We start from the raw sequence: 12224 nt of genomic DNA, 5'->3' as shown, positions 1-12224 counted from the left end.
CATTTTAGACACTTTATCAAGAGCAGTTACAAATTTTGTACAGGGAGGAACCCCTTGAGGAGGGGGAAAAAATCATTTTGACTCAGGTTGAAACTGCACAAAGGCATCCTGCTGGGGAAGCAGGTCTGAATTAGTGTCTATGACTTTAATCTGTGTATCTAATCTGTGACTTTACTACTTGTTCAAGTCACACAGTATGTTTCTGCTCTACTAAGCCTTCATTTCAGGAGTTCTGGCTTTGTATCCATATTCTGTGCAGCATAATATGTTGTACAGAGCATGAAATCAGTATGAATACCTTTCAGAGTATGAAATCTGAAAGGTATTTCTTCAGCATTTAAATACAGATACCAGTTCAACAGATCCATATCTGTAATCATAGGTCACTGGTGTGCCAGGAAATGAGCACTTCTGACCTGACCAATATTCCTTGAAATCACAGGACATACATGCATACTTTTTCCAGCTCACTGTGAACACTGTTGTTTTCACAGTAGGAAAAAGGTACGGTAAAGGTCTTTATTTGGAGAGCTTTGTCTCATGGGGCACTATCTGTACCTGTTTCCTCTCTCTCTGGCCTCTGGAGACTTCCAGCTTGTGTAATTGCTTTTGAAGATAATCACATTCGTGGATCAAAGAAAATGCACAACCTTATTGTCACAAGTTAATTGTTCCTGGAATAATTCTTACAGGTTGTCCATTGTTGTCCATCTCAATGGTAGATTCAGATGCATTATTCCTTCCAGCTTCTGTGCTTTTCCAAATAGCTGGTAATATTTAGCCTCTTCAGCTGGAACTCTTGGAAACTGTCTTATTATCTAATGCACGAGCAAGCTGACTGGTGCCAGTAGCTACATCTTACCTCTACACTGGTAAGCCGTAAACCTGAACTTTCTGTCTGCTGCAGCCACATTAATAATGCATAATGTTTCCTGTAATTACATACATGCACAGAGAGTATTTTTTTGTGTGTGTTTTGTTTTGTTTGTTTTGTTTTGTTTTGTTTTGTTTTGTTAGAGGAGGAAAGATGATGGAGGTGGGGGGTGGAAGGTGGTGGAAACAGATACAAGTAATTATTAATGTTGATGAGACCCCAGCTGCATAGGTTTTTAATTAGCCCATGTCTAACCCTAATAGTCACTGTTGGGATAATACTAGCACTTCTTAAAGCAGGCTAGTTTAGAAAGGGATATGTATTGTCTGCTCACACCTGCACTGTGTAGTGTTACTAGCACATACTCAGTAATGCAGGCCAAAATCTTTTTTTCAGTTCATTTGGTTAAATTTGAGTCATATTGTATTCTTCAAGGCAGTCACAAGGCGTGAACTCTATGCAGCTGTGCAGGGCTGCTTTCCTGATAAAACCATGAACGGATACCTGATGAAGGAAAAGAATGCAATCTACCAAATTTCATGTATCTTTCAAGTGTTGGTAACAAGGCCTCCAGAGAATCATTTCTAATTGATCAGTGAAGCAGGAGCATGATCTCTGCTCTTCAGAGCAAAATGAGTTCGAAATTCAAGACCCCCACCTTTTCCTTTCTTAACTGAGCTGAAAGCTTCTGGAATAAGTAGAAATGTTTTCCCATGAATGGGTGTGAGGCTGGTCCATCCTTGGGAGCTTGGTCTTTGTCCTGTGGAGCTGAGGCCTTTAAAATATAATCTATTTTGGTAACATCCTTGTTTTCTCCTCTAGAGTGTGCAAAGTTGTTAAAACATAGTTCCTTTGTTGGAAGCACTGAAGGAAGGACAAAGGATTTAGTGTGAAATCAAAAACACTGAGAGGTTTTTCTGCCCTTTGGCAGCTTTTAATTTAATTGGAGTTAAGCAACAGTTAAGCAATATGCAAAGTTTAAGCAAGAGCAAAGCATCTCTCAAGTGAAAGCATGTATGAGATCCTCACCCTTGCAATAGCTGAGTAGGCTGAAATCTTGCTCACACTGGCAAGATATATAACCCCATCTTTGCAAAAACAAAGGGAGAGTTTTATACAGTCTGGCTTCAAACTGTGGCCCTGATCAGAAAGGGATTTAGGGACTCATCTCATCTATGTGCATACAGGCCAAAGACACAAAGTGCCTTTTTCTTTTTCTTGCAGCCCTGTAGGCTTCCCTTCTCCACAGCCACCATATCCACCACAGGCATAGCATACCTACAGTGGTGTACATGAGGACAGCTCTATTTTATTTGACTTTCTCTCTGGATGCTACTTTGGATGAGCTTTGCTGGGAACACAGAATATAGGGCAACCTTAGCCCTGCCTCTCTGGACCACCTTTTCAAATCTTCCAGAGTAAACGCATTTATTCCTTAGATACCCTCAAGAAGAAGAAAAAAGACAAGCTGTCATCTCCATTCTGTTTTTGTAGTCTCACTGCTATTCTGCAGCCTCTGTGGTGAAATACAGGCACACATAATGCACCCCCAGTGGACGTGACCTGCAGTGTGAATGTAGGAAATGCAGTAGGAATAATGAATCCTTTAAATAAAATTATAAACTTATTCTGATACATATGCATACATGTATGAGTTCTAGCACTGCCTGTGATGCTTCATTTCTAGGTTGTTCAATGTCTTGCAGAAGGGAATGTTTCCAAAACTGCACTACAGGACTTGTATCATCCAGTAGCCCATATTACCCAGTGCTCTTGTACGTCCGTGTGTTAAATACGAACAAGTTGTAATAAATCTGCTTTACCTTGATGCAAGGGCCTGGTCAGCGTCTGGAGCAGCACAGAGTCTGCTCTGTAGCTTTGAACTGCATCAGGCAAATGAACATTTCTTTAATGTTTCAGTTTCCTCTTTGCCATTTTCCTCTCTTGCTCTTGACAAGACTCAGCCTGATACACAAACATTGAAGTCCTGTATTGAAATAGTTAACTACCTTAAATCAATTGCTTTCTGAAAGATGAGAGCTTTGGTTTTCTGCTAGACCATACAGAGCACAGAAAAGAGCCTAGGTGCAGAAGACACGTTAGGCTTTGTATTTAAAACATAACTGTGTAATAAAAGCATATTTGATTAGACTACTTAAAACTCATTACTAAACATAAAATCTCCTTTGTCATACTTATTCGAATTCCTAATTTCCTGGAACAGTTTTCCAGCCAATGCCAAAGGAGTGATTCATGCCCTCTGTGACATTCTGAATGCACTAAAAAAGAATATTAAACATTAAATATTTTATATTAAATGGTACTAGGTACTAAGATTCTGGGGCATGATGAGAGCTGTTGCTTTTGTTATTGCTGAATTTTTGCACTTAAAAATATTGTGTTGCTTATCTGTTTCAAACAGTGGACATCTCAATTCTGCTAACTTGTTCATAATCGGGCAACATATAGACATGACCAGAATTGAACTTAACAAGTGTAATTGAATTAACATCTCAATTTGGGATAAGTTGGATTAATTTCATTATTTAGAGGTATTTGTAGAAAGTTGCTAAGCAAACCAGCTCTTGAGGTGAAATAATATTTTCTCCAAGTAGAATTCTGAAATTTGCAGATTCTTAAAGTATAACTGTACTGTAAGATGTATTTTAAAAGTCCAAGCTACAAATATGTTAATGTCCTATCATTAATACATATTTATTTAATTATACAGAAAATCCTCCATGCAGTAGGCTCCATGCCTTTGACTTCTTTCTTTTTGCTTTTCTAATAGCAAAACTAATGAATACACATATAGTAAAGAGTTACTCTATGAAAAATTCCATGTGTGGTTAGGATATTAAAAAGTGAAGTAAACTCTGCTGCCTTAAGATTTAAACAGCAGCTTTTTAGAATATGTGCAGGTACAAAAATAATTCTATTTATACAAAAAAAACCCAAAAGGTGCAGTAAGTACTGTCAAGATTTTTCAGAGTACGTATCCTGCTTGGATCTTCTCTGAGCCTCTGCCTATATTAAGTCCAGATTCAGGAAGGGCTTTGAGTCATAGTTTGCCTATGCAAAGTCTTTTGTGAGAAGACAAGATCAAGGAACTTCAGGCATCTGGAGCATGGTCCTATTCTCTTTCTTCCAGCCTAGATGATAGATAGATAGATAGATAGATAGATAGATAGATAGATAGATAGATAGATAGATAGATAGATAGATAGATAGATAGATATTTACAGGACCAGCATGGGAATTAGGGCTGAACAATGCTACTGCATTAGTGGAAGTGATGGAACAGACAGAACAGAAAGAAAGGAGAGAGAAGGAAAAGGATGATATTGCTGCCCAAACTTTTTATCATGAAACCACTGCACTATGGTCCAAAAATGCCTTCTCAGTTCCTGAATTAGGCTCTGATTCAAAAAGGCACTTAGATATAAGATGTGGCCCGTCTCTAATCAGGAAGACATTTCACCACTTGTTTAACTCCATGCACATTTAAGTATTTTATTAACTGGATGTCAATGAGGGAGGGATAATCCCTTGATTCAGGGTTTTCAGGACCTTGACTCAAATGATCATTGTCCAGTGACTCTGCCAGTAGTTGGAGCACTGTGAATACAAAAGCTGACAGCACAAAATCCTGCAGAGCTGAGCCTGTGCAAAGCCTCTGCCTCAGTCTCTCAGCAGTACTGCCACTGTCCTATGAATACACATAACAATTTTTTTCTGTCTGAATAAAGTGGTTCAAAATCAGAAGTGCAGATGCATTTGAGCACTAGGGTAGGTGGGAGTGAATGACCAAGCCTGAACCCTGTGACTGCACTGCTGCGCCAGCTCATTGCCACAGTGTGAAAATTTTTGCAGATTTGCTGGAGACTAGTGGCAAAGTGAAGGGGGTGTCAGACCTGGGAAAAAACAACCCCCAAACAAACAAAAATATCAGAATTACACAAGAACTTTCTCTGTCTGCTTCTGCACTTAGGCAGAACAGCATAGCAGAGTGCATTACTTGTCTTTGTGTCTCTTAGATGTTCCTTTACCACATGGTCAAGATAATTATCATTAGTCTGAACAGTGGTGGGGACCATCCCAGTTTTGTGATTTAGCAGAGGCAGGGGAAATGAGTCAGCGCCATTGACGAAAAACCCTGACATTCATGGTTTGATGTCCTATTTTTGTGTCTCCTGTAGAGCCACTAGCTCTGCTTTAGAATAGGATGAAAGAAACTCAGTCTCTTACATTTCACCTGAAGATGAAAAGACTCAGAACACTTGTTTGGTTCCCCTGAAATAACAGCCCATTTTATGGCAGTTTTCAGTTTCAATTACTGGCTGTAGCTATTTATAGTATATACTTTGAACAGATATTGTAGTTCTGTTGGGTTTTTTTTCAAATCACTGTTTCTGCAAGACACAGCTATCAGACTTACAGAGTGTAAATGCTTGGTGTAAATGTGTACATGTGATGCCAATACAGAAAATACTGCTACAGAGGCAACATGAGCTCTCTCAAATGTTTTCTGAATCATTGCTGTTTGTATACTGTTCTTCAGACATTTCCAAGAAACATACTAGTGTGAGGATCTGCTTCTGGAAACACCAGCATCCAATACAGTTGGTTTGGCTTGGGGGTGCAAAGAGGATTAGAATAGCTTCTCCACATCCCCACCCTCTGTGTTGCCTGAGGGTACGGGGTCTTCCCACAGCAATCCTTTATACCAACCAAATTAAGCACTTAAATTATTCAGCTGACATTGACATATTTAGCCTCATGTCTGTGCCTGAATATGTGCTTATTTTTCTTGTTCATCTTTTCTTGCCTTTCCTTAGGGGCTTGGTGTTTCATCTCCTCAGTCACATATGGCTGCAAATGGGCAGAGGGTTTAAAACAAATAAAGGGAAGATGGTGATGGAAATGGGCAGAAGCATAAAAACAGCACTATAATCTATGTTATGTTTGCTATACATCAGGTGAAAAATAGGATGTATGTGTGCACATGACAGCTTGTCCCATTTTAATATTTGGAGTTCCAGTCACAGGACAAGTACAGAAGCAAAATGAACTTTTCTTCTTGTGCCATTTGAGCTGACACATGAGTTCCTAGTAAGGGCTTTTGGAAAGACTCAAAGAATGCTGGCACCAGTCCAAGGGAGATGGATTATGGAAGGGAGACTGGTGAAACACTGAAACGATGAATAAATGAATCATTTTGTACCACGTGTGATGGCCCACTCTTCCCACACCATGACTGCTGGCAGCAGTCGCTCATTGTGCCTGATCACTTGCTTTGGGTCACTCCTCCATCTTTATATAGTGCACTTATTTAATTTGAAGAAAGTGCAATCAATAAAGAGCGATCCTTTTATCTTCCTCATCAATCTCTTCTTAATGAACATGCACTTTTTTTTTCTTCTTAGATTCTTGGTTACAATGCTTTTAATTTCTCAATGTACAGTAGAAAAAGGGGTGCAATCAAACACATGATGGAGCAGTTGGTGCTGCATGTTGCTGGTTGCTTCTTACTGAAGAATGGGCATGTTCTTACAGGAAAACGGTCATGTGGGGGAGGGGTTGTGGATCACTTGTCCTGCATTGATGTATGGTCCTCTGAGTATTCTTTCTTAAGCTGTCATACAGCAGAGTCATGAATAACCACCTGTGAAGAGTTAATTTCCTAATGTCCCAGCAGTTGCAAGACAGTAGATAATTCTTAGGGAATCTTTTTGTGGACTATTGAGACTTTATTTACAGATAGATATTTGAAATCCAATGGCTCCCATGAGAATGACTCACCAAACATACTTTCCAGAACTTTCAGCAGGTTTGGATCTTATTTTGGTATAACTAAAGGGTCAGCTGAGTTAAATGGTACTTGTGCTCTAGTTTGCAGGATGATGTCGGTCATAATCACGCATCTATTCACATCTTTGTGGATGGCCAGAGAAAATGGTCATCTGCAGTTTGGTAATATGAAGTCCTCCTCTTTTTAGCACCCATAAAACTGGTGTTTTGTGTTATTTCCTTGAGCCTTTAGAGAGTTAAACTTTGCAAAAAAACCCCACTTGATTCTTTGCAAATACACCCCATGAAATAAAATTGCAGCTTTCTAAGGCTCTTACTGTTCTTTGGCAGGAGTCCAAATCTCAGTCATAGATTAGTTTCATTAGTGTGGACTCAAACTGCACTTTCCTCTAAGCCAAAGAGACCCAAGCTACCTGGGAATCAGGAATAAATCTTTGCACACGAAGCTAACCTTATTGCAAACAAGCAAGTAATTTCCTTCTTTATCCTGCTGTATTTACCACCAATGGGCTATCCCATAAAATTTTGTTACCTTCAAGGTCATGCTCCCACTTGATTTCTCCCAGGGCTTCCCTTCCAATGAGCCAATTGCTGACTCTTCCTGGCCGCCCATCTCCTTCAGCCAGGGCAGAATCCATGTTTAAGCACAGCACGCCGCTGCTAGCATGTCACTACAGAAATGCAGGAAGCTCAGGTCAGCAGCTGCAGGATAAAGCACTTCTGTTTTGCTCTGTGGGCAAGGGGAACAGAAAGGACCCCCAAAGCCAGCAAGATGTACCTTCAGTTTATACTTTTATCTTCAGACCATCATCAATCAGCTCTTACTGCAGCCTCAAGAGCTGCCTCAGACAGTAATGTGCTGCCGTACCCACTCCGACGCGGTAGAGAGCAGGGGGTTTCATTTTGATCCAAAAGGTCCCGGGACGAACCGGCCCGTGAGGGACAGGATTGCAGCATGGCAGGCAGGCTGCGTTGCGGCCCTGGCTACGGACACCTGTGGAGCGGGGCCAGGGAAGCTGGCTGGGAGATGATTCAGCACGTCCTTTCGCCCTTCTCGGAGGGGAATAAGGGAAGCCGCCAGGCACCCCGAAGGGGGAGCAGCGTGCCGGGTGCCTCCCCGCTCTCCCCGCCACAAGGCCCGTAGCCCCTGCGGAGCTGGGGGGCTGAAGCAGCTCTGCAGGGTCCCTGCGGAGGGGGAGGAGGGGGAGGAGGTCTGGGCAGAACCCGCTGCATGATGCTGAGGCAGGCAGGCTGCGCTCCAGGGCTGGAGGAGGTGTGGCGGGGGAAGGGACCCGCAGCGGAGGAGGGCACTGCAGCCTGGCCGGGAGCCAGGGACCACGGGCACGCTGCGGCCGCGGAGCCGGCGGGGGCGTGCGGCCTGCCTGCCTGGCCGCCGGCCGGCCTGCCGGAAGGAGCTGCCGCGGGCGGGCTGGACCTGCCGGTGGAGGAGAAAAAGGCAGGGAGAGATGCTGTCCAGCCTCAGTTTAGCCAGCCGGGCTGGGGCATTCCCGGTCCGTGCGAACTGGCGGCCCGTACGGCAGCAGGGTGGGAAAGGGGGCGATGCCCCCACACGCAGAGGAGCCCCTGAATACGTCTCCCGTGCAAGGTAGCACGCCATCCCTCTGTCCAGCTGTGCAGCGTTTTGCGTATTCGGTTTAACTTCGTGGCAACCCTTGTAAGGAAGGTGCAAGATCTTCACTTTCGTTTCTGTTCAGCACAGCATCGGGAAGGTGTAAGCAAAGTAGGAACATGATTTAAAGGAGAGCAGATTAGTGTAGATAGGACAGAGAGTAGCAAAGATTACTGGAGATTGAACACAGGCAGTTTGCCAGGAAGACCAGTGTAGGAAAGATGTGGACAGGACTGTGGATTAAACAAGGGCTCAGAGACGTGTCAGCAGGGAAAAATATCTTACTGGAAATAGGAAGGTAGAAAAATTAAACATGAATAAAGACAGAAAGTCACTTAAAAAATTCTGCTGAGCACTCAGATGCTGCATGCTGTAAGATCTCATCTGTGCGATGAATAGAATATTCCCAGATGGTTCTCAACATGCACTTCACTTTGAAAAGTGATGCTGTAGCTTCACACCTGAGGAACAACTTTGGTGTGTGAAAGTATGGCTGGTTTTCCCTGATGTATCAGTTAATCAAATAAAAGGTACATCCTTTCTCTACAAACCGTGCTTACTAGTAGCCACAGACCACCACACCTGTCCACAGCAATGCTGCTGTTTTGTTACACTTTCTACAAAGATTGTGTTATTACTGCTTTTTAAATAGGTTTTGAGATGATCAAAGAGGCTGCACTGATGCAGGATATTACCAGCAAAAGAGAACATGTGCTTTGTAATAAGAGAAGCCATGTATGTAAATATGCAGTGCAAGCTGTTCATTGTGTCTGAGATTGCTGATCACATCATTAACCTAAGGACCAGACACTTCAGTGGTAATATAGGGTAGATTATAGGATGATTTATCTTTTTACATTCTTTCAGAGAGTGTTGTCACTGGCTGTGCTTTAAGGTAAATGCTCCAAGCACTTGATTGTAGTAGCATTGTGATTATTTCACTTGAGTACTACCGCCTCACAGGAAGGTTTGTGATCAGACATCCATCAATTAGTCCTTGACATGACAATCTGTAAAAACACTATGGGGTTCATTGAGATTTTGATAAATCTTTTTCATGCAAATGTTACTAATGTTCCCTGGAAGGGGGGTGAGATGGGAGTGGAGTGGAGTTGGAGGCAGTGAGATAGAGCCAGATGCCTCTTTTGACACTACCAAAAATAGATAACTACAAAGGAATTTACCTTTCATGTGCCTAAATAAGGCATCAACAAAAATTAGTTCAGAGCAATTTGTAGCACTTGATTGTTTGTTTCCTTATGCATCGCATAGCCCTTTATACTAAGGAGAAAAGGGGATTCTCAGCAGCAAAATTTCAATGCAAATGTTTTCATTAAGTTCAAGGAACTGGAAATTGTGTTATAAGCCCCTTGCCTTTCATACACATCTTTACTGTTACACAGGTGTGTTTTTCTTTGAGAGACAAAAGAGACTGGTAAATAGATCTGATTCTAGTCTTACTTTCATTATGTTAACCAGACTGTTGATCTACCCCTGTTATACTGCGCTGGTGGAAATGGTAGTGCTACCAGTATTAGTAAAGGTGAGAAATTACAGCAAAATTTTTAAAAAGTGTATGCCTTTAATTAATAATTTTTATATATTTTTTTATTTTTTTATATATATATATATATGTTTAGTTTAGTTTAAGGTGAGTGAGGATATATTCTAGCAACATGTAAACTCTTGAAAAGTGCATTCAGGAACTGACTTTAGTGTGAAGTCTAGGTTTTTTGGGTTTGGAAAATGGTTTGGAAAAGAGATTGGAAAATGGAATTTTTTAAAAAAGCGAACCTCTTTTCAATAACTTGAATGAAAATTTATCAGAGGTGGGAATGGCTTGGGATTTTTTATTTCCTCTTCTTGATCGAAGATGCTTTCCAGCCCTATTCCTAGTTAATAAAACTTATTCAGGAGCTTGGAAAGAAAAGCTGTCTCTAGGTTTCAGGCAGGGAGAAACTGCTTCTGGAAAGAGGTCTTCCCCCTGGGAGAGATCGAATATCAGACTAAGCAAGCCCAGTCCAACCCAAAGAGCTCCCACCGGCCCCCGGTCCTTGCCGGGGGACTTTGCCACCGATGGCCGCCGCCGCCGATGGCCACGCTTTGCCTGGAGAGAGGGAGTGGGTGGGTGCGCAACTCCTGTCCGCTCCCTCCCTTTGATTTGATGGCCTTTATTCCTCCTAATTGGATAAAATAGGAAGTCACTGACAGTCCTGCGTTGCTGAGTGTACTGATTTCACTCAGAGCAGCCCTGCAGAGTGCGGGGGGTGGGGAAGGGGAGGAAGGAGCGAGTCTGTACATCAGGGAAACAGGCTGCGAGGGGGCTGGGGAAGCGGGGCCGGGGTGGGGGGTGGGGGGGGGGGGAACGGAGGAAAGTGAATGAGCGCTCAAGGAGGACAAAGAGGGAGGCGAGATAAAGGGAGTTACCACCGTCTTGGCATCGCTCTTGCTTTCAAACCTCTCTGCAATGATATTGTTTGCAGTGATGCTCAGACAGCGAGCACCTGCTGCTCTGTAATGATTCAGCCTCTTTCAGCCGCCGCTGTAACACGACAGGATGCTGCCGCTACTGTCACTTCTGCCGTTGCCGCTGTTGTTAGAGATTTTGCTTTTGCTCCTTCTACCGCATGACAATTATTTTCCTCGTCTAAGCAGATACCAGCCTCAGATGCTCAAGGTGAGAGTCTTGCCTTTCGCCCTGGGCTACTGGTTTACTTAATCTGGTCAGTTTGTTCAGTGTTTGTGGTTTTCTTTATCTCATCACCCTCCTTCCCTCTGTTTTGTTTTGTTGTGCTTGCTTTGGGGGGAATGTTTCTTCCCCCTGCAGAAGAGCTGGAATTGCTTGAGAGGCATTTAAGGAATTATAAAAGTGGCTAGCAAACAGGAGCTCAGTAATTGCAAAGCTATTCTCACTTCAGAGAAGCAGAGACAGTGACAGAGGGCTTGGGGGCACAGGGACCGGGGGTATCTAATTTTTCCTGTGCATTACTCCTCTCCCAGTTTGGATGATGTTGCTGAGCTTCGACCTTTTATTGACTCCCACTCTGTGATTTTTGCAGAGCACTGTGACTATTACTACCATCTCTTTTTGTCTGTGTCTCACAGTAATGGACTGTGATAGAGTTAAGGCCTTTTGGAGGTGAGCTGTTTGAGTGCTGATGCTTAAACATGTCTGAAGTAGCTGCCGACACTTTCCCCAGCCCCTCAGCTCAGCTGAGCCCTGATGCGTCCCTCAACGGGCTCCCGGATGAGGAGAACATGCCGGGGACCCAAAGAGAGGACAGGAGGGTCCAGGGGATAGCAGGCCTTGCCGCAACCTGCTGTGCGTGCCTGGAGGCAGAACGACTGAAGGGCTGCCTCAACTCTGAAAAGATCTGCATCGCCCCTATCTTGGCTTGCCTGCTTAGCCTTTGCCTCTGCATTGCTGGCCTCAAATGGGTCTTTGTGGACAAGATTTTTGAGTATGACTCTCCTACCCACCTTGACCCTGGGAGGATAGGACAAGACCCAAAGAGTGCTGTGGATCCTACAGCTCTGTCTGCCTGGGTGCCTTCGGAGGTGTATGCCTCACCCTTCCTCGTACCTAGCCCCAAGAGCAAGGCTGAAGTGACAGTGCACAGTGACAGCTCACTTGTACCCTCCAAACCATTCCTCCAGCCTTCACTATATAACCGCATCCTAGATGTTGGGTTGTTGTCCTCTGCCGCACCTTCGCTGTCACCACCCGCCCTGGAGCCTACCACAGTGTCTCAGGCACAAGCAACAGAAACCAATCTCCAAACTGCTCCAAAATTTTGTAAGTAAAAGCTATGTGTTTCTTTGCTTTTTTCCCTTTCACAGGAAAAAAAAAAAATTAAAAAAAAAAGAGGCACTTAACTGTTCTGGGACTGTCTACAAGGAGGGCATGTG

General features: G+C 43.3%; 1 protein-coding gene across 16 annotated transcripts in view; it reads left to right on the top strand.

Annotated features, from left to right (window-relative positions):
• Positions 1–12224, top strand: part of NRG1 (neuregulin 1) — a 404423-nt gene that overhangs the window by 288302 nt on the left and 103897 nt on the right. For 2 of the 16 annotated variants that reach the window (XM_040090488.2, XM_040090496.2), the window contains exon 1: positions 11058–12111. The exons of 8 other annotated variants lie outside the window; for them this stretch is intronic. In XM_040090488.2, the coding sequence (XP_039946422.1) occupies positions 11484–12111 (628 nt within the window). In that variant the 5' untranslated portion in view covers positions 11058–11483. Of the gene's footprint in view, positions 1–10412; positions 10440–10750; positions 12112–12224 lie in introns of those variants that run through there. 6 more of the 16 variants (XM_040090486.1, XM_040090495.1, XM_040090485.1 and 3 more) reach the window with 6 other exon arrangements.

Source organism: Hirundo rustica, chromosome Z, assembly GCF_015227805.2.
Source record: "Hirundo rustica isolate bHirRus1 chromosome Z, bHirRus1.pri.v3, whole genome shotgun sequence".
Lineage (NCBI taxonomy): Eukaryota > Metazoa > Chordata > Aves > Passeriformes > Hirundinidae > Hirundo > Hirundo rustica.
Note: the sequence above shows the minus strand (reverse complement) of the source record. Positions and strands in the feature narration are given on the sequence as shown.